The sequence below is a fragment of the Oncorhynchus kisutch genome, linkage group LG26 (assembly GCF_002021735.2).
Source record: "Oncorhynchus kisutch isolate 150728-3 linkage group LG26, Okis_V2, whole genome shotgun sequence".
Taxonomy (NCBI): Eukaryota; Metazoa; Chordata; class Actinopteri; order Salmoniformes; family Salmonidae; genus Oncorhynchus; species Oncorhynchus kisutch.
The window spans coordinates 26,578,415-26,604,099 of NC_034199.2; the positions used below are offsets into that span (position 1 = coordinate 26,578,415).

General features: G+C 40.9%; 1 protein-coding gene across 2 annotated transcripts in view; it reads right to left on the bottom strand.

The window, feature by feature from the left end:
• Positions 1-10,021: 10,021 nt before the first annotated feature.
• Positions 10,022-25,685, bottom strand: part of LOC109870791 (ganglioside-induced differentiation-associated protein 2-like) — a 31,582-nt gene continuing 15,918 nt past the window's right edge. Inside the window, exons 12-14 of one of the 2 annotated variants that reach the window (XM_020461411.2) lie at positions 21,985-22,039; positions 21,013-21,156; positions 10,022-10,052 (exon numbers count right to left, since the gene is read on the bottom strand). In XM_020461411.2, the coding sequence (XP_020317000.1) occupies positions 10,047-10,052; positions 21,013-21,156; positions 21,985-22,039 (205 nt within the window). In that variant the 3' untranslated portion in view covers positions 10,022-10,046. Of the gene's footprint in view, positions 10,053-15,707; positions 16,308-21,012; positions 21,157-21,984; positions 22,040-25,685 lie in introns of those variants that run through there. The other variant, XM_020461406.2, reaches the window with a different exon arrangement.

Here is a 25,685-nt window from a genome sequence, read left to right on the forward strand (position 1 = left end):
TTCTCAATTATGGGGTTTGCATCTAATTCTTGTATAAAATTAATGAGTAAAGATAAATATTTGTTAAATGATGTAACGTGATGTTAACCTTTAATTTTGAGAGAATTATATTCCCTGTAAAGTTTAAATAGTCAGTGACCACGCCCCCATGAGTACAGACATGATCTGACATCATAGAACCGCCTTTTCTATTGTTACGAATAAAATCTCCTGGCGTAAACCGAGGACTAGAATACAGACAACCGCCAAAACCTCTATCTATGAGAACATTTCTGAATGGTACTCTGAAGTATCCATTCTAACCACTAAATACCTTCAGGGAAACAGAAAGAGAGAGACTCGAACTGACTCTCCAGCAGACGGACCGACAATTCCAACAGAAAAGACAATATATGGGCGTAAATATATTGATTGCAATTATTCCCGATTGAGTGAGCGTTCATGTGCAAAGGATTAGCATTTCAATTAATATAATTATCCACTGTGTAGTAAAGCCATTTTGTCTTTCCTGCTTCTTTCTCAGTCCACACCCCCTTCCCTTTGTCCACCAAAGCTGTCATATCGGTTTAGACCACTAGGGGATCTTCCCTATCATTGTTAGTAACCAATATCTACTGTTTGTTTGTTTTATGCATTTCTGTGATTGTTTAGTTAGTAAATAACTGATTAAGCCAATTGGTGTACGGATGATTTATAGGACAGGCTGGGTTTGTGCAGATAACCAACAATTTACGATGTTCAGATGAGATTGACGTGAGGTAAAGAATAATTCATTAAGACTAATTGATCAGATATTAAAATATCTGAAGAAAAATTCTAACTTTGTAATCTGAAGATTTTCCGTGGTGCCTCGACTTCCTAGTTAATTCAATTTATATGATTAGTTTAATCACGTAATAATAATTACAGAGAATTGATTTGGTAAAATAAGTCTTCACCTTTTAATGAAGCCAAAGACACGACACTTCACTCTGTCGGTGTCCTCAGTATAACTGCATGCCTGTCATGCTCTAAAGGCTTCCTCGGCTACAGGATGGTAAATCTATCGTTTCCTGTGGGCATCAGTGGCCACATAGAGGTAGGTAACAGGAGGGTGGGCACAATGCATCCCTCCCAGGTCCCTGTCCAGCCCAATAGACAATCACCATCCGAAACCCACACACAAAAACAGCCCAGCGTATGGCCAGGCCAAACAATGCTTGATTTCTGGAATACTGCAAATAGAAATATGCAGAGAGACAATGAAAATGCAACATGCAGCAGAATGCTTAGAGAGGGAGGAAAGGGGCGAGGGAGAGACCCCATCGGGACAAGGCCACAATGAACCCGACTGTCCTCTCTCACACACACACACAGTTGTGGTAATATATCCTAAAAGATACAGAATGGTTCCCCAACTGGTGGCCAGTGGGTGGTTATATTTGGCCCCCCAACATTTTCAGAGCAAAATATAAATTTTTATTTTTTTATATTATAATGTTATTGTTGGACATGAAAGACTGTAAAAACACCAGGAAATCAGTTTCAAATTATTTATAATAATAATAATAATTTTAGAAATCTTTCCCCAAGTATTCCCATAAAGATTTGATTGTATACAAATGTAAGCAAATTTTGAAATGAATGTTTAGTCAAATATCAGTTTGGGCTTCTGTGGTCAATTTGACTTTTTAAAATTATGTTCCGTCCCCCAGACCATCCGCTCAAGAAAATCGGCCTGCGGCTGAATCAAGTTGATGATCGCTACAATTTCTCCTCTGCTCTACTTGGTTTGTATCTGAGGTCTCTGGGCCAAATGCCACTAATTAGCTCTGTGGTTGATTAAGGTTGATGTAACTCACATGTACAACCCAAAAATGTGTTGATCAAGGTGATCTATAGCACCGATCTCATCTGTTTTAAAGGGTGTGATGACATGACTGATTGTGTGTTTGTTGTGCTTGATACAGACTGGGACCACATGTTAGTGAACCCCCCATGTAGTAGGCTCAAAGTCAGGAGAAGTTCAGAGAAGGGGAAAGAGTTTCTGGGTAACACAGCCTCAGCTCCACAAGCAGTGCTGGGGGCAATGTAATACCTAGTCAATTGTACAACTGAATGCATTCAACTGAAATGAGCTGTGTTCTCTATAGAGCAGTGTAAAACAGAGATCCACTCAGTGTGTAAAAGGGGGAAGAAATAAAGCGTGACACCTCTTATCGCAATGAGTCCTGGCCAGCCTGACTGTACAACACTCTGAGGCATCCTCCTGACTCTGCAGGCCTGAGTCGTGGCCTGTGGAACCAACTTCTGAGAAATATAGCAGTTTGAGCAAACTGTCCCTCCCGTTCAGGAAATGGCTAAGCTGCACAAACATCCCCCATTTCCCCCCAGCAACAGCCCTAAAGCAAGGAGTGCCATTTATAACAGGAGACATACTCAAGGTCCTGAAAAAGAGGGGGGGGGGGGGGGGGGGGGGTTTGCCTTGAGGCAGATACCAATGTGGTTGAAACGGAGAGGGCAAGACAGAGAGTGAGAGAATAGACTGGCCTGCATGCACTACTGCATGTTTCCGGCGGAGACATTTCTCAGAAGCACCTCTATATCACCATTTGACCCCCTCCCCTAACTTCCAGTTATGTGTGTGAACTTCCAGTTACGAAATATTGAAATCAGTTTAGATACTTTTGAAAAACGAGATATTAATTATTGGATTACTTTGAATTCCAGAAAAGATCCAAAAAATACATTGTCACCTTTTTGTGTTTTCTCAATGGAATTCAATTCATCATTGAAAAAAGGCACAAGTTTAAGTTTGTTCCACCTGAGTGAGTCTGACCACAAGACAGAGACCACTGTGATAACGCACCAAAAGCTTTTCAAATCAAATCAAATCAAATTTATTTATATAGCCCTTCGTACATCAGCTGATATCTCAAAGTGCTGTACAGAAACCCAGCCTAAAACCCCAAACAGCAAGCAATGCAGGTGTAGAAGCACGGTGACTAGGAAAAACTCCCTAGAAAGGCCAATACCTAGGAAGAAACCTAGAGAGGAACCAGGCTATGTGGGGTGGCCAGTCCTCTTCTGGCTGTGCCGGGTGGAGATTATAACAGAACATGGCCAAGATGTTCAAATGTTCATAAATGACCAGCATGGTCACTTTTGATGGATCCTTTTTGTCTTCTAATGCCACTTAAGGGGAAAGTAATCCAAAATAACAAAGTAATCATATTACGTTACTGAGTTTGGGTAATCCAAAAGCTACATGACTAATTACAATTTTGGACAGGCAACTAGTAACTGTAATGGATTACATTTAGAAAGTAACCTACCCAACCCTGAAACTCAGCATATGTCAGCTCAATCTAAAATTACTTAAAAATGTCTATTGCCCAATCTGTAACACTTCAGCGATAGAGGTTGAATAGAGCCCTAAAACCATAATAATTTGGGGAGACTGTATTAATAATGTAGGCATTAGCTGTGCAGCTCCCAGAGCCCAATTCTAGGAGACTCCAGGATTGACCCTTTTGACTCATAACATACTGTTATCATCTGCTGTTGCCTAGTAAGTTTATCACTACCTATAGTGTATGTACATATCTACCTCAATTACTTCGTACCTCTGCACATCGCCTCGGTACTGGTACCCAGTGTATGTAGCCAAGTTATCGTTACTCATTGTGTATTTATTCCTCGTTATTATTTCCCTTTTTCGTCTCTGCATTGTTAGGAAGGGCCCGTAAGTAAGCATTTCACTGTTAGTTAACAAAGCATGTGACAAATAAAATTGTATTTGATTTCAAGGGTTGATTCTGGACCAGGTAGTGCTCCCCCCACTACAGCAGAAAATCTTTGATGAATGGATAGTTAGAGTAAAGGTGAACATTCGTCAGCGTTTGTCTCCAACATGAAACAGTGCAGATATTTCAGAGGAGTATTTCTTGGCTGCTCTGATAGACAGAAATGTGCAGTGGCGAGCCTTAGGCTACATGTTTTACAATCACATGCGGGGTCACTCGTAGGTCTGATGTGTTCTGTGTACTAAAGACATGTGGTTTGATGGTGATCTGTTCAGACTATTCTCCTAAGCGTGTGTAACTGTAAGTAATTACTGATATGTATGTATGTATGTATGTATGTGTGTGTTATATATATATATATAATCATCTGGAAGTCAGGTTTCTGTGGAGTCCGCATTTATTCCACATCAAAGGAAGAGATGTAAGATGTATTGGACTCAAGCACATGGTGATCATTGACAACCTTGAAATCATCCACATAAGAGAGTGCCCATTGGGACTGAAGTCCTTTACTAATCAACAGCTACATAGAAAATTAAATGGACAGCACTCCAAAGGACGCCTTCTTCATCCTCCAGTGTATCAAAATCAGTGAAACTGAAAGCCAGAAACAGAACACACTTTCTGTGATCAGAAACTAAAAGAGCATGTCTCTCTTAATCGCTGTTAGTGTAGCAGTGTTGACCTTTCTGCCTGACCTCTCTCTCACCCATTCCTCTGTGGAGAGCAGAGCGAAAGGTGGCCAGGTGTGTGTGTGTTGCTTTGTCCACCACACCATTGTACCCAAGTAATCCCTCCTTCACAACAGGAAGTCTGTGAATGATGGATTTACCCCGCTTTTCATCCCATCCCTCGCTCCTTCCAGCTTTGTCTCTGTCCAGAGTTTTAATCCGGCTTTGATGAATAAATGGATAACAAAAAAAAGACAAGATAAAGGTGATGGATGGAGGGTTAGGGACAGGGCAGGTGGAGGGAAAGGGGCACGGGAGCAGAGGAAAGGGAGAAAAGAGGGACATAGAGTAGCGCGGACAGGTTTTAGTCAATGAGACCACTTCACAGCTTCCTGGAAGAGATTGCTCTTTTCTGCGGAAGGCAAGTGTAATGGAAAAAAACGATTCCGTGTCAAACACCTGCTGTTTATCCCTCCACTGCTTATCTGTTGTTTTCTCCCGTCCTTACAGTAATGTTGGGCCATGGCACAGATGCTTCCATAACAGTTTGATAGAAGCCATTTTTAAATCAAATGTTCAACGTGGACTTGAATCATTACAATTCATATATTAGAGTACAGTATGTTTATACATGTACATATTGTCAAACTGGATTAGACTAAACAAAAATCCTACACTGAAAAAACAATCCTGGCAACGTCTTTTGAATGTTCCTTGTTGTGATTAATGTGATTTGTTAGTGAGCTTACAAGTTCGGGTGAGATAAGAAGGAACTGGTAATAAAAGTTCACAAAAACAATGTTTAAGTGTATTTCTCGAAAGCAGCAGATACAATTTCAAACAGGACAAGGTCAGAATAAATCAGAATGGTACAACTGTTTATTTTCATGTCTTTACCTCAAAATGAAAAACTCTACATCATTAACATGACACGGAATGTATTGGGATGCAGCTCAAATCTCTGATTACATATTCTCTCTAATAGACCAATAAAACAACACTAATTACAGCTGATACTTACATTCACTTACATGTCTCAGGAAAGCATGTGCGTTAATTGACAGAAGAGCAAGGCTGGCATACAGTGAAAAAAAATCACAATGTAATAGAGGAGGTAACAAAGGAGAAATCAAGTTCAACATACTTATGAAGAAACTGACTCCATGGTAAAGTTAAACATACTTATGAAGAAACTGACTCCATGGTAAAGTTAAACATACTTATGAAGAAACTGACTCCATGGTAAAGTTAAACATACTTATGAAGAAACTGACTCCATGGTAAAGTTAAACATACTTATGAAGAAACTGACTCCATGGTAAAGTTAAACATACTTATGAAGAAACTGACTCCATGGTAAAGTTAAACATACTTATGAAGTAACTGGGCGGCAGGGTAGCCTAGTGGTTAGAGCATTGGACTAGTAACCTTCATAAGTATGTTTAACTTTACCATGGAGTCAGGTTGCAAGTTCGAATCCCCGAGCTGACAAGGTACAAATCTGTCGTTCTGCCCCTGAACAGGCAGTTAACCCACTGTTCCTAGGCCATCATTGAAAATAAAAATTTGTTCTTAACTGACTTGCCTAGTTAAATAAAGGTAAAATAAATAAAAATAAAACTGACCGCATGCGGAACACAATCATTAGTTAATTTGGTATTCAGAAATCCAAAATTACACATTGACATCACTAGGAGATTTGTGCAAAATAAATTCTGGATACAAGATGTTTAAAGTTAGGATGCTGCACTATTATTGCATTCCTAACATCTGGCGTGTAACTTTAACTGTGATAATGGGCATTGGAAGATGCAGCATCCCATGGTATAAATTCAATGTAAAGAAAAATAGGAACCGTTTGGTTCTTCATTAAAAAAAAAAATCTTACACACAGTACCGCATTAAGTACACTCCAGAAACAAACTATCTGCCTGTGTTTTCAAGAGAAAAAAAAGAATGCTAGTATTTATTATTTTATCAAACGCTCTTAATCCGTTCAACAATTAACTTCTATGGTATTTAATGAATGTTCTCTGACAGAAGCAGTAGAAGTGTGTTGATGGTTTCATTGTTTCAAGTGACACACACACACACAGAAGCAGTAGAAGTGTGTTGATGGTTTCATTGTTTCAAGTGACACACACACACACACACACACACACAGTAGAAGTGTGTTGATGGTTTCATTGTTTCAAGTGACACACACACACAGAAGCAGTAGAAGTGTGTTGATGGTTTCATTGTTTCAAGTGACACACACACACACACACACACACACACACACACACACACACACACACACACACACACACACACACACACACACACACACACACACACACACACACACACACACACACACACACACACACACACACACACACACACACCCACCCCCCTCCCTAAACGTTTACCCAAATAAAATTTGATTTGACCTACAAACAGATTCACATTTAAACAGCTTGTGAACATATACAACATCCAAAACCTACCATTCGGTGAAGTTTTGCAAAAATAAAAATGTGAAACATTAACATGAGGGATGTCACTCTCACACACAGGAGGGCAGGTTTTTAAGATAGGACACTCCGCTGGCCTGGGATAGGTTGGTGAGTTCACACAGGCTCCGTCACAGAGAGATACATCCTTCTATCCGTCTGTCATCTGATTGCATCACACTGCTAATAAAAACATCATCTTAGGTTCATCAGTATCCAGGCTTTTCAGAGTGTCAGCGTCCGGTATACTGTCCTTGTGAGGTCCCAGACAAAGCCCACTGAGGCCCTGGATGGCTTATAGTCTGGTCAGAGAGCTAAACCACAGGGCTCCTGCCGGTCAGAACATGGAAGTGGAGCCAGTCATGTGACTGTAGATGTAGTTATGCTGCGTTCATAACCAAGTATGAAAGTGTTAATTACCAGTTGGATGCACTCAGATGCTTTGAACTCTTAAAGTCTTATTAATGAATATATTCTTTCTACAGCTTATCAGTGTACACCCAATATGTACACCCAAGATGCTTATTATGCATTATGGTTGAACCAAAAGATTACATGTAACAAACATTTTATTAAATTGGAAACAATTAAATGTATACAGTACCAGTCAAGAATTTGGACACACCTACTCATTCAAGGGATTTTCTAAATTTGTACTATTTCCTACATTGTTGAATAATAGTGAAGACAAACTATGAAATAACACATGGAATCATGTAGTAACCAAAGAGTGTTATATATGCTAAATATATGCTATTTTAGATTCCTCAAAGTAGCCACCCATTGCCTTGATGACAGCTTTGCACACTTTTGGCATTCTTTCAACCAGCTTCACCTGGAATGCTTTTCCAACAGTCTTGAAGGAGTTCCCATATATGCTGAGCACTTGTTGGCTGCTTTTCCTTCACTCTGCAATCCAACTCATCCCAAACCATCTCAATTGGTTGAGGTCAGGTGATTGTGGAGGCCAGGTCATCTGATGCAGCACACCATCACTCTCCTTCTTGGTCAAATAGCCCTTACACAGCCTGGAGGTGTGTTGGGTCATTGTCCTGTTGAAGAACAAATGATAGTCCCACGAAGTGCAAACCAGATAAAATAGCGTTATCACTGCAGAATGCTGTGGTAGCCATGCTGGTTAAGTGTGCCTTGAATTCTGAATAAATTACAGACAGTGTCACCAGCAAAGCACTATCACACCTCCTCCTCCATGCTTCACGGTGGAAAATACACATTGCGACTGCACTTGAAGAAACTTTCAAAGTTCTTGAAATTTTCCGTATTGACTGACCTTCATGTCTTAAACTAATGATGGACTGTCGTTTCTCTTTGCTTATTTGAGCTGTTCTTGCCATATGGACCTTTTTTCTCCAAATAGGGCTATCTTCTGTATACCAACTCTACTGTACCTTGTCATAACACAACTAATTGGCTCAAATGCATTAACTTTTAACAAGGCACACCTGTTCATTGAAATGCATTCCAGGGTACTACCTCATGAACCTGTTTGAAAGAATGCCAAGAGTTTGCAAAGCTGTCAAGGCAAAAGATTGCTACTTTGAAGAATCTCAAATATATTTTGATTTGTTTAACACTTTTCTTGGTTGCTACATGATTCCATGTGGTATTTCATAGTTTTGATGTCTCTATTATTCTACAATGTAGAATTTTTTTTTAACTAACCTAGAACGAGTGTCCAAACTTCTGACTGTTACTGTGAAATTAATTTAAACAATGTATGTTGATGCTAATATTATGTAGAATATCTAATTATGTTGCCATATGATAATAGCCTAATATATTCATGCTGTAAACTATGGCCTTAACAGTGTCACTCAATTAATTCTAATCAACCTAATAACCCTGACACACCCCTCACTGTTGTCATTGGTTGCACTGTTTGTCCACATAAAGGGTAATGTCATGAATGCTTGAACCAGGTCAAGGCGGCACAGGGATGCCAAAACGTTGGTTTACCCAATAAATTACTGGGAGTTCATAGTGTGCAACTCTATTTTTTATAGCAAACCAGCTGCCTCAACCATAAATTAAAAGTACAGCTATTATGCTTGTAAACAAATGAGTGTTCACAAACCATATTAATATATATTGCTTTGTTGTTGCATTTATCTGCTGAAAATTATGTGGTTGGAGCGCAGGGGTGATAGACAAGGTTCCCACTAGTAATTACCAGTTGGAGGGGCATTCAAGTGGATTTTCCCCAGTCGTATGTGGTAGAAACCTCCTTTTCACTTGGATATGAATGCAGAATGAGTCTCAGGGTGTTTCTCAATATGCATACTACTGTGCTCCACAGTCACTCTCATTGAGTACGTTCTTATGAGGACGAGAGTGTGGAGAATGCATAACACATCACATCTGAGAAGCACTCGCACTCCCCCTACTGTATTACCTCACGCTTTACCTCCCCTGTCACTGAACCTTCTTCCAGCCACAATGGCAACAAGACAAAACAAGATATTCACAAAGCAACATTTGACTTTATAATTATCAGCTAGATATGAGAATCGTAAAGGATACTTCATTAACAGGCAAAAATGACCTAAAGCTAATATTTTGCAATATGTAAATTATTTGTAGCTATCTGGCTGGCTAACAGTGGTAGCTAGCCAGTTAGCCCTATTGACTTATGTGCTTGTTATCTACGGTCCGTAGGCAGTTAAACATGCCAAAATTAACACAGCATGTATTTATTAACATATAATGATAAAGTATTGTAGTCAGGAGACATTTGAGATGTGAATAGGCAACATGTCGGAGTGTATTTACTCTGCTTCAGCTAGAATAATGGCCACCAATGATTTCAGGAAATTCTCCATCATTTCTAACGTTGTTGCATCATATTTCCTTAATACTTTCCATTGAAGCTAGCATCAATGCATACTTCAAAATATGTACAAAACAGAGTGTGCATTCAAGAAGTGCCTTCGGTGCTGTTTCGCATACTTTGATTTGGACTCATACTTCAACCCTCCCGTGCGCCTATTTGCGTGGAATATGGAAGTATGCATTTTGAGAAACACCCTCAAAGTCCTTGGCTTTTCTCTCTCTCTGCTGGAGTTCTGATTGGTTCACACCTAAAACACACACGGACAAATACATACAGGTCGTGTCATTACAATGAGGCTATAAACATTGCTTGACATTTTACTATCAGGTTACACACTGCACTGTGTATATATAGTAGTAGTCGGGGAGAGCATTTTTACTGCGAAAAAGATGTTACCAAAAAAAGGCAATGAAAGCAGAAGTGAAAGATCAAATGAAAGATATTAAAGAGTGATTGTATAATTCTCTCATTCATTTGTAGGCCTGGTTTGCCTCGGAGTTGAGTTTGAGTTGAGTAGAGCACACAAACCTGAGTGTATATACAGTTGAAGTCGGAAGTTCACAGACCCCTTAGCCAAATACATTTAAACTCAGTTTGTCACAATTCCTGTCATTTAATCCTAGTAAAAATTCCCTGTCTTAGGTCAGTTAGGATCACCACTTTATTTTAAGAATGTGAAATGTCAGAATAATAGTAGTGAGAACGATTTATTTCAGCTTTTACGTCATCATATTTTACTACAGCTTATATTTCATCACCTTCCCAGTAGGTCAGAAGTTTACATACCAAATACTAATTGAGTGTAGCATTGCCTATAAATTGCTGAACTTGGGTCAAGCGTTTTGGGTACCTTCCCACTATAAGTTGGGTGAATTTTGGCCCATTCCTCCTGACAGAATTGGTGTAACCGAGTCAGGTTTGTAGGCCTCCTTGCTCAAACATGCTTTTTCACTTCTGCCATGAAATGTTCTTTAGGATTGAGGTCAGGGCTTTGTGATGGCTACTCCAATACCTTGACTTTGTTGTCCTTAAGCCATTTTGCCACAACTTTGAAAGTATGCTTGAGGTCATTGTCCATTTGGAAGACCCATTTGCAACCAAGCTTTAACTTCCTGTCTGATGTCTTGAGATGTTGCTTCAATATATTCACAATTTTCCTACATCATGATGCCATCTATTTTGTTAAGTGCACCAGTCCCTCCTGCAGCAAAGCACCCCCACAACATGATGCTGCCACCCCCCGTGCTTCACGGTTGGGATGGTGTTCTTTGGTTTGCAAGCCTCCCCGTTTTTTCTCCAAATATAATGATGGTCAACAGTTCTATTATCTTTGTTTTATCAGACCAGAGGAAATTTCTCCAAAAAGTACGATCTTTGTCCCCATGTGCAGTTGCAAACCGTAGTCTTGCTTTTATATGGTGGTTTTGGAGCAGTGGCTTCTTCCTTGCTGAGAGGCCTTCAGGTTATGTCGATGTAGGACTCGTTTTACTGTGGATATAGATACTTTGTACCGGTTTCCTCCAGCATCTTCACAAGGTCCTTTGCTGTTGTTCTGGGATTGATTTGCACTTTTCGCACCAAAGTACGTTCATCTCTAGGAGACAGAACACATCTACTTCCTGAGTGGTATGACAGCTGCGTGGTCCCATGGTGTTTATACATGCGTACTATTGTTTGTACAGATGAACATGGTACCTTCAGGCATTTGGAAATTGGTTCTTGGCTGGTCTTGGCTAATTTCCCAATGATGTCACGCAGAGGCACTGAGTTTGAAGGTAGGCCTTGAAATACATCCACAGATACACCTCCAATTGACTCAAATGATGTCACTTAGCCTATCAGAAGCTTCTAAAGCCATGACATCATTTTCTGGAATTTTCCAAGCTGCTTAAAAAGGAAGTGAACTTAGTGTATGTAAACTTCTGACCCATTGTAATACAGTAATTTGTAAGTGAAACAATCTGTAAACAATTATTGGAAAAAATGACTTGTGTCATGCACAAAGTAGATGTCCTAACCGACTTGCCAAAACTATAGTGTGTTAACAAGAAATTTGTGGAGTGGTTGAAAAATGAGTTTTCATGACTCCAACCTAAGTGTAGGTAAACTTCCGACTTCAACTGTACACAAACTGGCATATTTCAACTAAATGTCTCTGGATAGGAATGCCTACTGAGTAGACAACCCTGAAGTCATTAAAATGGCAGTGTTTGCTGGTACATTATTGTAATGTACTGAGTTGCATCCACAACAGTGGACATCTCACTATTCTAGAATTTTCCACATAGAAAGTGGTAAGCAGGCCAGTGTACAGTAATACTCATTACTTCCTCTGGGCAGTTCAATTCCCTGTGTCGACTATTTCCTCAGAGAAATTACCTCATCTGTTCACAGCCTTGTGGCTAAACCCTCATGGTACCAACGCTTGGTCTGAAAATTGAAAGATCATTTAAACTAATGTTCTGCAGGGAAAGCTACCGCTCTGCAGGGAAAGCTGAAGGGCTAGGGCTAACACCGGCCGCTCTGCAGGGAAACCTAACGGGCTAGGGCTAACACCGGCCGCTCTGCAGGGAAAGCTGAAGGGTTAGGGCTAACACCGGCCGCTCTGCAGGGAAAGCTGAAGGGCTAGGGCTAACACCGGCCGCTCTGCAGGGAAAGCTGAAGGGTTAGGGCTAACACCGGCCGCTCTGCAGGGAAAGCTGAAGGGTTAGGGCTAACACCGGCCGCTCTGCAGGGAAAGCTGAAGGGTTAGGGCTAACACCGGCCGCTCTGCAGGGAAAGCTGAAGGGTTAGGGCTAACACCGGCCGCTCTGCAGGGAAAGCTGAAGGGTTAGGGCTAACACCGGCCGCTCTGCAGGGAAAGCTGAAGGGTTAGGGCTAACACCTGCCTCTCTGCAGTCCAGCTGTTGATGCACTCATAGGCCAGGATAGTGAGGGGAGAGACTGAGGTAGTTACCATAGTTAGCATGAAGAGCTAAAAGTGCAACACTTTGCAACATCAACTAATCTACATACAGATAGATCCATAATGGAGCCTCCACTTCAAAGAAATTCCCTTCCCTACCCAATCTAACCCTACACAGGCCCAGGCAAAAACATAATCTAACCCAACACAGGCAATGCAAAACAAGGACAAGAAGAGAGATATCAGCACAGTGGTGTATATACGCAGATATAGACCACATACACACGTTCAGTGGGCATTGCGCATACTCCCTTCTTCATCCACACTGATACGCATCCAAGTAGTCTAGCGGAAGTGCAGTGTATTCAGAACCGTTGACTTTTTCCACGTTACAGCCTTATTCTAAAATTTATACAATTATTTAAAATGAATTAACAGAAATACCTTATTTACATAAGTATTCAGACACTTTGCTATAGTGCATCCTGTTTCCATCGATCATCCTTGAGATGTTTCTACAGCTGATTGGAGTCTACCTGTGGTCAATTAAATTGATTGGACATGATTTGGAAAGGCACACACACACACACACCGGTCTATTTAAGGTCCCACAGTTGACAATGCATATCAGAGCAAAAGCAAAGCCATGTGGTCAAAGGAATTGTGCGTAGAGCTCCAAGACAGGTTTATGTTGAGACAGATCTGGGGAAGGGCACAAAAACTTTTCTGCAGCACTGAAGGTCCCCAGTGGCCTCAATCATTCTTTTTATTTTTGTTAGATTTATTTTTTCCACAAACAAATAAAAAATAAAACATTGTACAGCATAAAACTTTGAGCATGACATCAATACAAATCCTCCAACATAGCACAGTCAAATAGTATCTCACAAGTTACAATACAGAACTGAATGGGTTCACAAGTAATCACCTCCCAGTCTTAGAAACATTACGAATAAAATGCATCCAGCTTCTAGAATTGTCGTTTCTATCGGTGATACTAGCAAGCATTTGTTCATTAGATGCAACCTCCAACATTGATTGGAGGCATGACCCTTCCAAATTCTAAGGATTACTCTAGCTGCTGTAACGATACCAACAGTGATCAGTGCAAATTCCTAATTTGTTACCTAATGTAACTCTGTTCTATTGCCCAAGAGACATTCCTCCAGATATTTCAAAACATCTTTCCAGAAAGGTATAACTAAATGTTCATTCCCATATTGCGTGTTGCATATCCCAGTATCTTTTTGACATTTCCAACACAGAGAATTGTTGGTCAGCCCCATCTTATGAAGCCCTGTTGGGGTCTAATAAAACCTATGTAGTATCTTATATTAAGTAAATTTCCCCCTGGCTTCCCTTATGTTCCTCCCTGAGCTGGACAAGATCTTCAAACAGGTATCATCCTCTATTTCACACTTTAGGTCAATTTGATATATTGTTCTGAGGTGTTTACAGTCTTTACTCTGCAGATGACGAAATATTGAGTAGAAAATGGCTGCTTTATGTTTGGGTAATTCCAAATACTCAGCTATTGGGTTCTTTCCTGGATTTCATTGATAGCCGGTTAACAAACATTCTCTCAATTGTAAATATTTCCAGAAATGTCCCTCGTCTCCAACATCCTATTTTTGTACCAAATCGGAATAGGACATTAAAACATCTTCATTGTACAGATCACCTATAGTATGAATTCCTTTCATTAGCCACTGTTTCCAGTACACAGCCTTCTTCCCAATCCGTAGCCTAGGATTGTGCCACAATGATGAGTATCCTTGTTTTAGATGTGAAATTCCACATCTTGTGTACTGTTCCTACACTTCTGAGTGTAACAAAATTGATTTGGGAGAGGTCTATTTAAACTCCCATGTAAGACTATGTGAGAGTATCAACAGAAGTGAAAGGATAACTTTGTTATCTATTGTTATACAATCCAAGCCAGCATCCCTTTGCCCCAAAGCTTTGCCAATTTAGCCATTTCAAAATGATAAATTGTACAATTTAACATCTGGTAAAGCCAAGCCTCCAACATCCTTTGGCGAGCACACTTTCTTCATATTAATGTGTTTTTCCCTATCCCACAAAGTATTTAGTTCATTTGTCATGTTGTTCCGTCTGAAATATTCATAGGTAACATTGCATAGATAATACAATTGTGGGACCACAACCACTTTAAATCACATTGATCTTTCCCCATAAAGTGACCTTTTACCATTTTTCTAAATTGGTCTTAATCTTTAATCGTAGTGGCTCAAAATTTGTCTCTTCACTTGGTCCAAATTTGAGCTCAACTTAATGCCCAAATATTTAATCCCAGTAGGAACCCATTTGAAATTAAATAGGGTAACGGTTCCATAGTAACATATGGCATTAATTGGCATTGCTTCTGACTAATTGCAAGATGGCGCTGACAGAGATGGTCGCCTCGCTTCGAGTCCTTAGGAAACTATACAGCATTTTGTTTTTTTAATGTATTATTTCTTACATTGTTACCCCAGGAAATATTAAGTCTTATTACTACATACAGACAAACTGAGCAAAAGCACCTCTGCAACCTCAGGAGGCTGAAGATATGTGGCTTGTCACCCAAAACCCTCAAACTTTTACAGATGCACAATCGAGAACATCCTGTTGGGCTGTATCACAGCCTGGTACGGCAACTACATCACCCTCAACCGCAAGGCTCTCCAGAGGGTGGTGCTGTCTGCACAACGCATCACCGGGGGCAAACTACCTGTCCTCAAATGACACCTACAGCACCCGATGGCACAGGAAGGCCAAAAAGATCATCAAGGACAACCACCCGAGCCAATGCCTGTTCACACCGCTACCATCCAGAAGGAGAGTTCAGTACAGGTGCATCAAAGCTGGGAACGAGGGACTGAAATACAGCTTCTATCATGACCATCAGACTGTTAAACAGCCATCACTAACTCAGAGAGGCTGCTCCCTACATTGAGACCCAATCAGTGGCCAATTGAATAAATGGATCACTAATCACTTTAAACAATGCCACTTTAATAATGATGTTTACATATCTTACTCATAGCCTATGTATATGCACTGTATTTTATACCATCTATTGCACTTGCGTATGCCGCTCGGCCATCGCTCATCCATATATTTCTATGTACATATTCGCATTCACCCCTTTAGAATTGTGTGTATTATTAGGTAGTTGTTGGGAAATTGATTTACTTCGTCTCATCTTCTTTATCTAGGCTAAACACCTTACTCTAGCAAAAATCTCTGCCTCCATGTTGTCCTTGAAAATAATGATCTTTCCCTTCCAAGAAAAGAGCAGGGTCGCTGGGAATGCCAGTGTGTGCCTGATGTTCTTCTCAGGGATGTTTCTTTACCATTGCAAACGTCTTCCTCTTTATTGCCAGTTCCTTGGACAAGTCCGGGTAAATAAGACAGCTGGCGGCCTACACACTGAACCACCCTTTTCTTTTGCTGCTTTAAGTACCTTGTCCCAGGTTGTAAATCGTAGGAAGTGGATGAGAACCGTTCTCAGGGGCCTATTCTCGTCAGGCATGGTTAAACTGCGATGGGTTCGTTCAAGTCATCAAATCCAAATCCTTCTTCGGTGATTTTCTGCACACACACACACACACACACAAGATTAGCCCACCGCCAACCTCACTCCCCTCTTTCAGATTAACCAACATCACCGTATTTCTCCTACTTCTGTTCAAGTTCTTCGACACAATTCCACAATATATCCAGCTTTTTCTTGTGATTCTCACTACCATTCTCCAGACGGGAGATGGCATCCTCCACTGTCAAAATCCATCCCTCTGCCCCATCCATCCTCTTTTGTATCGCATCAACTTTTTCCTTTAGCTCTGAAGTTTTTATCCATGTCTTGGTGGGGGCGATTCAGGGGGACTTGCTGTTTGTTTGCTAGCCAATGTGGCCTTCTGTGAATAGGCTTGAAGTTTTTAGTGTGTATTGACATTCCAATAACGCCACCTTAGCGAGACGTTTCAAAATGTGAATTATCTTTATATTAAACTGTACTACAAGTCAATATTTTAAGACAAAAATGAAAGTGTGTGCTGTTAAATTTCAGTATTTACATTTGGTTATTAGGAGCTCTCTAATGTGCTGCCTTCTTTTTTGGCGGTCCCACGTGAGTCCTGCCTCCAAGTTTGGAACCACCAAGACTCTTCCTAGAGCTGGCTGCCCGGCAAAACTGAGCAATCGGGGAAGAAGGGCCTTGGTCAGGAAGATGACCAAGAACCAGATGGTCACTCTGACAGAGCTCCAGAGTTCCTCTGTGGAGATGGGGGAATCATCCAGAAGGACAACCATCTCTGCAGCACTCTACCAACCAGATGGAAGCCACTCCTCAGTAAAAAGCACATGACCTCCCACTTCAAGTTTGCCAAAAGGCACCTAAAGGACTCAGACCATGAGAAAATGATTCTCTAGTCTCTAGAAACCAATATTGAACGCTTTGGCCTGAATACCAAGCGTCACGTCTGGAGGAAACCTTGCACCCTCCCTACGGTGAAGCATGGGTGGCAGCATCATGCTGTGGGGATATTTTTCAGCTGCGGGACTGGGAGACTAGTCAGGATCGAGGGAAAGATGACAGGAGAAAAGTACACTGATGTCCTGAGCGCTCTGGAGCAGGACATCAGACTGGGTCGAAGGTTCACCTTCCAACAGGACAACGACCCTAAGCACACAGTCAAAACAAGGCACGAGTGGCTTTGGGACAAGTTTCTGAATGTCCTTGAGTGGCCCAGCCAGAGCCCAGACTTGAACATCTCTGGACAGACCTGAAAATATATGTGTGGAGATGCTCCCCATCCAACCTGGTAGAGAATAAATGAAAGAAACTCCAAATACAGGTGTCCCAAGCTTGTAGCGTCATACACAAGAAACTCAAGGCTGAACTCGCTGCCAAAGTACTGAGTAAAGGGTCTGAGTACTTATGTAATTGTAATATTTTAGTAAAATACACACATTTTCTACAATTTATAGAAACCAATTTTTGCTTCGTCATTATTGGGTATTGTGTGTAGATTAGTGAGGGAAAACAATTTTAATCCATTTTAAAATAAGGCTGTTATGTAACAAAATGCGAGTCAAGGGGTTTGAATACTTTCCGAATGTATATGCCATATCAATTAATAAGGCTGATGGAACAGATTAGAATGTTTAGCTTAAAATGTTGCTAAACTACTATTTCTTCACATTTTAGGCACAGCAATGTACACATAGCAGTAGGCTTACGCATGAATGTTCCAAAATTCAATTGCAGGAAAACACCATTCTAAAATAAGCACCGCACATGCGAGCGGTTTCATGGCCAGAGATGGAAATATCGGTTAGAAACTTTGAAAGAAGGGAGATTTAAAGATGCAACAACTTTCATGGGCCGCTAATATGACTAGGATAATGCCGTCGGCTGCGAGACAATGAAAGTTTAAAGAAAACCAATAGAACGCATGAGTAAGTCTAAAATAAAAAATGCTACTTTGAAGCAAGGTAATGCCTCATAATATGAAGTAAAATGTCCAGGTGTCAAACAATGAAGCAACAGGAAAAGTACAGGGATGCTAATAATAGGCCTAAATGTCTTCTGGTAGATGGAAAGGCTTTCCCAAAAACTCTATTAAAATGTTAGGCATAGTCTACTTTGGAGCTAGTTATCTGCCAGAATATAATGATAATTAGCATCAATCCAGTGGTCATTTCTTTTGCAAACTCCATCTCATGTACAACAGAAATACTGCTAACCAAACAGTGCTACGTGCCTGCACACATCGAGTTAAAAGGCAACTACACTCAAATCAACATTAGATTTTCCCAGACTCAAATGTGGTCTCCTGATGTGGTTTAAGCATTGTTATGGCATTAGAACATACAATTGTGTTGTATTTATGCAAAAAAAAAAGTGACAGAGCAAAATCTGAAATCTGAAAATTTCAGACTCAGTTGACAGTCTCATTTATCGGTTTCAATAGGAGGACTAATATTAGCCTACTTGCCCAGTACAGCTTGGGTTGGCCTGACTGTGAAAGACCAATATGGAATTTATGGTTTTAGGTCATTCAGAGTATAAAAGTCACCGTTTCTCATAGAATTCTTCCCATAGGGCACCTTTCCTTCACGGGGTGGGCGTTTTGGAAATGTTTTAGCATAATTAGAGTATACCCACTTCTCCAGGCACCACTATCAGCGCATAAGCTTACAAATGAACCAACTCCACAAACTAACAAGTCACCCAGAGCCAGTAAGGAATCCTTGCATCATTTCCCCTCTCTCTGCTTCATCTCAATACAAGATCAAAAAAAGATATATTGAAAGAGCTATTGTGTAACGCTCATTCCTTTTCAGTTCTGCTTTTCCTTTCCATCTGATTTCGGGTGATAACTCCAGCGGACAAATTGAGTTTTAAGTAGAACACACAGACCTGTGTAAGTATACTAAACAGGCATATCAAGTGTTTACATCAGTGGAGGTATTTTAGCGACTGACCAGTAACTTTGAAATAACCCAGAATAAATAACTAAAATAAATATGCACTATGCAGAAATCGCTTCACCATTTCCTGGTTGCTAAAATTAATAGATTGCCTAATTTCAGTTTGTGACAAAGAAGCAAGTATAGTGTAGAGAATCATCTAAACAGCTGTGAAATATACAGTACCAGTCAAAAGTTTGGACACACCTACTCATTCAACAGTTTCATTATTTTTACTATTTTCTACATTGTAGAATCATAGTGAAGACATCAAAATTATGAAAGAACATATGGAATCAAGTAGTAATCAAATAAGTGTTAAACGAATCAAAATATATTTGAGATTCTTCAAAGTAGCCACCCTTCGCTTTGTGGTCAGCTTTGCACACTCTTTGGTAAAAGACTATGTCCATATTATGGCAAGAACAGTTCAAATAAGCAAAGAGAAATGAGAGTCCATCATTACTTTAAGACAGTCAATCCGGAAAATTTCATGAACTTTGAAAGCTTCTTCAAGTGCTATGATGAAACTGGCTCTCATGAGGACCGCCACAGGAAAGGAGAACCAGAAAGGAGAATCAGTCCTTTGGTCTGATGAGTTCAAATGTGAGATTTTTGGTTCCAACCGTCTTTGTTAGACGCAGAGTAGGTGAACGGATGGTCTCCACATGTGTGGTTCCCACCGTGAAGGTGTGAAGGTGTGGGGGTGCTTTGCTGGTGACACTGTCTGTGATTTACTTAGAATAAGGCACACTTAACCAGCATGGCTATCACAGCATTCTGCAGTGATACGCCATCCCATCTGGTTTGCGCTTAGTGGGACCATCATTTGTTTATCAACAGAACAATGACCCAACACACCTCCAGGCTGTGTTAGGGCTATTTGACCGAGAAGGAGAGTGATGGAGTGCTGCATCAGATGCCCTGGCCTCCACAATCACCAGACCTCAACCCAGTTGAGATGGTTTGGACTGCAGAGTGAAGGAAAAGCAGCCAACAAGTGCTCAGCAAGACTGCTGCAAGTGCTCAGCAAGACTCCTTCAAGACTATTGAAAAAGCATTCCAGGTGAAGCTGGTTGAGAGAATGCCAAGAGTGTGCAAAGCTGTCAACATTTTGATTTCTTTAACACTTATGGTTACTACATGATTCCATGTGTTATTTCATAGTTTTGATGTCTTCACTATTATTCTACAATGTAGAAAATAGTTGTAAAAATTAAGTCATTGAATGAGTAGGTGTCCAAACTTTTGACTGGTACTGTATTTTCCAACACCGATAATATTGTATTTTCACCTGGTGTACAAAACTGAAAGTTGAAGAAAAAATGAAACTTAAACACGGGAAGCATAGAAATAGCGCACATAGAACAGATCTACTGCGTCTTAGACTTGCTTTCAATGAGAATCACAGATCTATAAGTCACATTTCTAAGTGAAATTGGTTGGGTTACGCAAAAAGTGACATATTGCAGCTTTAACATTCTATTACTTAACAACTCCGGTTTAATTTCCAGTGATGGATCATCCATTTTAGCAAATGTCTTGGGTTTACTCAAAAGTATTTGCTGAACAGTTTGCTGGTTATTTTTCTTTTTGCAGACAATTCGGTCCTTTGAACAAACCAACAAAAATAGCCTGAAGATAAGGTACATGTTACATTTTAAAATCGTAACACACACAAAGTGCAACACTTAGAATCTGATACAATGTGGTAATATACCCACAACTCAATGCATGAGTGTGTGTGTGTGTAGCCCTGTAGATGTAGGTCAGCAAGGTTGGTAAGCTAGACAGAGAGAATGGTGTGTGTGTAGGGCCTCACCCGTGCATCGTACTCCAGGACAAAGGGAGGGATGTCTATCTGTTCAGGCAGGATACAGGTGAACAGCTGCTGGAGGGTCTCTACATGATGGACCTTCTGCTTCATCCCTGACACACTGAATGTAGTGAAGAACCAGGTGGACACCTGACAAGAGAAATTAACATAAGATAAGAAACATTGAAAGAAACTGGTGAAAATGGGGGGGTATTTACAATTGGACTTGCCCTGAAGGTTAAATTGTAAGAGTTGTTTATAACACAGATGTGTTTTGGCTGAAGCCTTTCACTGTATTTAAGTGGTAATCTAATGAGACAAATGTACTTCTCCCTAAAATCCACTTATTAGGTTTGATTGAATAAGGCCAATAGACTTCCCTCTCCTCTTTACTACGCAAGTGTGTGCTTTGCTTCCCATTCCAAACCATTTAAACCCATTTTCAGCATGCATTCTAATGACCCCAGCACAATGCCTGGCCCGTCTCTCATACACACCTCAGAGTCAAGTTACCTCGGAGTTCCTGGATCCTTTAAATTGACCAATTAGTAGATTGCTAAACTGTGAGCCTTCTCCCACCTAAAGGGCTGATTCAACTCAGTAACAAAGCAGATGAGACCAGAGGTTGAAGCTTGAACAGGGTAATGTGTCAGGGAGGCTCACAGCCAAAAGAAGTCTTGGTGAAACTACAGAACAGTAGTGGGGTGCTGTGTGTGCGTGTGAAAAGAGCCCTGCTGATCTTGGTCAGAAAAGATTGTAAACTTAACAGAGGGCATAAAACAGTCAATTCAGAAAGTAAACCAAATTCCAAGTCCAAATTTTCCTGATTGAAAATAATTTTTATTTCAGTGTACCTGAACTCACTGGAATTGACCCCAACCCTGGTATATACTGTACATATCCTAATAATGCCTAGTAGTAGAAATACACCTAACAAGTGTTTGAGAAGCAGTAAAACAGGGGTACTGTTGACTTTACCTTAGAGCGAAAAGAGGGGTGTACAAAGTAGAAAGCCCTCAAGTTATTCTTAAACCTGGAATACAAAGCAAAAGCCATTTATTGACATGTCACTATTGGCTAGCATGTTAAATAGTTATAATTATTATAATGATTTATTATTGGCCTTGAGGAAAAAAAGAAAAAAAACACTATCAAAAATATGCATGGAAAGAAGACTTAAGCACAAGAAGCATAGAAATAGCGCACATAGAACAGATCTACTGCTTCTTAGACTTGCTAGCAATGAGAATGACAGATCTATACGTCACATTTCTATGTGAATTTGGTTGGGTCGCCAAAAAAGTTACATTGTAGCTTTAACATTCAACTAAATAGCAATTCCAGTTTCATTTCCAGTGATGGATCACCCATTTTAACTGCCATCAAGTTCTTCAAGCGGCTTAGGTTTACTCAAGTATTTCCAGAACAGTTTGCTGGTTATTCTTCTTTTTGCAGACAATTGGGTCCTTTGAACAAACCAAAGAGAGATTTTTTACAAAACGACCCAAATGTCCATAAAAGTGCTCCAATTGTTGCGGTGTCCTCAGGCCAAGGTACTGTCAAAAGAACAAACTATATATATTTTTTAAATCACCCAAGGCCATCCAACAGCATGCACACACACACACACACACACACACCTCTACCCTTTCCCATGCCTCTCTGACATGGACATGCAACATCAATAGTCTACACCTGCCTATGTAACTAACATGCAATTACATGGTTTTAGTCCCCAAATGTGGAACCAACCCATCATCACTCGGAGGCACATTGTGTAGACAGCAACCACCCATGGCCAGTACAGGAGTCTGCCTGCTTCCCAGCCGAAACAATTCGGAAGAGTTTGTGCATATATTATGACAACATTTTGTGACGTTTTGGACTTCAGTAAGGCTGTTTGGGCACACGTCATTTTTTCTTGAGGCAAGCCGAAGTCAGTGCAGTGGCAGGTCAACAGTACAGATTCTTCAATAAAGTCTTGTCATTCAATGAAAGATTATTATTTTTTGCATGCAAACGAGTTAGAGGAATACTGCACCAAAAATCTTAGATGTAAAATTGCGTGACTAAGACCTCCTCGGCTAAAACGTAGCAGTTTCTCGTTTTTCAAGTGAAGGTCTTTTAAGGGAGTATGCGAGCACACTCGTTCGGTTCAGCCGAACTGAAGCATGCTGACACTTTTACAGGACACTTGGAAAAATAACACCCCAAACAAATGACCATTTAACCATTGTTTCATCGGTGTTCTGAGAGACCTAAAAGACACCACAGGGAGGTGGAGTAGAGCCTTGTTTGGGCCAGTCCTCAAGGAACAAAATCTGTCTCTTTGGTGTACCAGCCGCTCTCCCCAGCCAGACAGGATCATGAGTCCCTCTCTTCTTGGCCTAGGGGAAGAATAGTATTGCCAAAATGGACCTCTGCTCCAAGAGCCAACGCTAAAGAGCTATAGGTAAGATGATTCCTAATGTAGCAGGTCCATTTATTGGTCTAGAACAGAGATGGGCAGCTGGCTCGATCAATTTCCAAAAAGGAACTCATTCGGGGTCTCAACTTACTGTTGAGAGTTAGAATAGTAATTCTGAAATTTGTCTGTGCATAAGCAGTTTTTCCTCTTATGTCAGTCACTGACTGTCACTCAATTATCCCATGTCAGCTAACATTTTTTAGATTGGTAAATTAGTCTAGCAAACAATTTAAACTTGTAGTAATCATAGTCGAATTACCGCCTGGGGGAACCATTGATTTAATTCTCACTCAGATATATTAAAAATGGCAAACATTTCTCCCCACTGTCAAGAGTGAGGCAGTTAAATGTTTTGCTCTCAAGGTGGGCCCCCCTCAACAAAATTTCACGTAGGACCCCAAAAAAGGCTAGGGATGGCTCTGACTGTATGGATGTGGGTACGCACAGCCCTCCACCCTCAAAGTTTCCCATCCCTGGTCTAGAGCAGCAGTGCAGTGCAGACATGGAGGACTACACAGTTTCTCTTATGTGGGACATAACTTGCTGTCACAACTACTGGGAATATAAGTCAGCAGTGCCAAGAGTTATCAAACATGTTCTTCTGGTTGTAAGCTGGTTTATTTGGATGGACCTACTACCCCATCAGCATACTGTTTACTGGTGGAAACTCAGTGAACAAAAATATAAGCACCATTACACAGGTGCACCTTGGGTTGGGGACAATAAAAGGCCACTACAATTTGCACAATGCCACAGATGTCAAGTTTAGGGAGTGTGCAATTGGCATGCTGACTGCAGGAATGTCCACCAATTATCTGGCAACAGCTCTGATCTCTACCATAAGCTGCCTCCAACGTCGTTTTAGAGAATTTAGCAGTACATCCAACCGGCCTCACAACCGCACAACACGTATAAGACGTCGTGTGGGCGAGTGGTTTGCCGATGTGCCCTATGGTGGCTTTGGGTCATAAGCTACAGACAACGAACACAATTGCATTTTATTGATGGCAATTTCAATGCACAGAGATACCGAGACAAGATCCTGAGGCCCATTGTCATGCAATTCTTCCGCCGCCATCACCTCCGCATATAATGCACAGCCCCATGTCGCAAGGACCTGGAAGCTGAAAATGTCCCAGTTCTTCCATGGCCTGCAGGCTCACCAGACATATCAACCATTGAGCCTGTTTGAGATGCTCTGGATCGACAAGTAGAACAGCGTGTTCCAATTCACGCCAATATCCACGCCAACTACGCACAGCCATTGAAGAGGAGTGGGACAACATTCCACAGGCCACAATCAACAGCAGGGAATCTGGTGTTTTGCGGGTACTATTTAATAAAGCTGCCAGTTGAGGACTTGTGAGGCGTCTGTTTCTCAAGTCCTCAACTGGCAGCTTCATTAAATAGTACCTGCAAAACACCAGTCTCAACGTCAACAGTGAGGAGGCGACTCCGGGATGCTGGCCTTCTAGGCAGAGTTGCAAAGAAAAAGCCATAGCTCAGAGATTAAGATGGGCAATAGAACAGACACTGAACAGAGGAAATCTGCCTAGAAGGCCAGCATCCCGGAGTCGCCTCCTCACTGTTGACGTAGATACTGGCGTTTTGCAGGTACTATTTAATGAAGCTGCCAGTTGAGGACTTGTGAGGCCTCCGTTTATCAAACTAGACACTAATGTACTTGTCCTCTTGCTCAGTTGTGTACTGGGACCTCCCATTCCTCTTTCTATCCTGGTTATAGTCAGATAAAAATACAGTCGGTTGCAGAATCTCTCAATGACTATAACAACTAGCTTCAAAGACTGTAATCTCACATTGTTCACGAAAGAGGAAGTTGTGTAGTACGACCACTGCTGAGAAGTTGGAGTACTGTGGGTGGTGCTGCCTTATCTATGGCTGTGGGGTTGAGGTGAGAAGGCTTCTGGTTTTCAGCTCTAGTGCAGTGTGAATGTGTCCGTAGACAGGGAAAAAAGTATTTAGTAGTCGACCTCGTCTTAGACTTACCAAAGCAGAGGGTACACATGGTTATGGTGTATAGTGTTGACATTGGCACTGCCAAGTTAAAATGTATGGTGCTGTGACATTTTGAAACAGAAGAGGGGAGATTAGAAGTCACGTAGAACCTGATGCCATTTTCTTCAATTGCACATGAAATTCATTCATGGCCGATTGTTGTCAGCAACGAGCTGTTTGATCAGTGAAGTTTGTA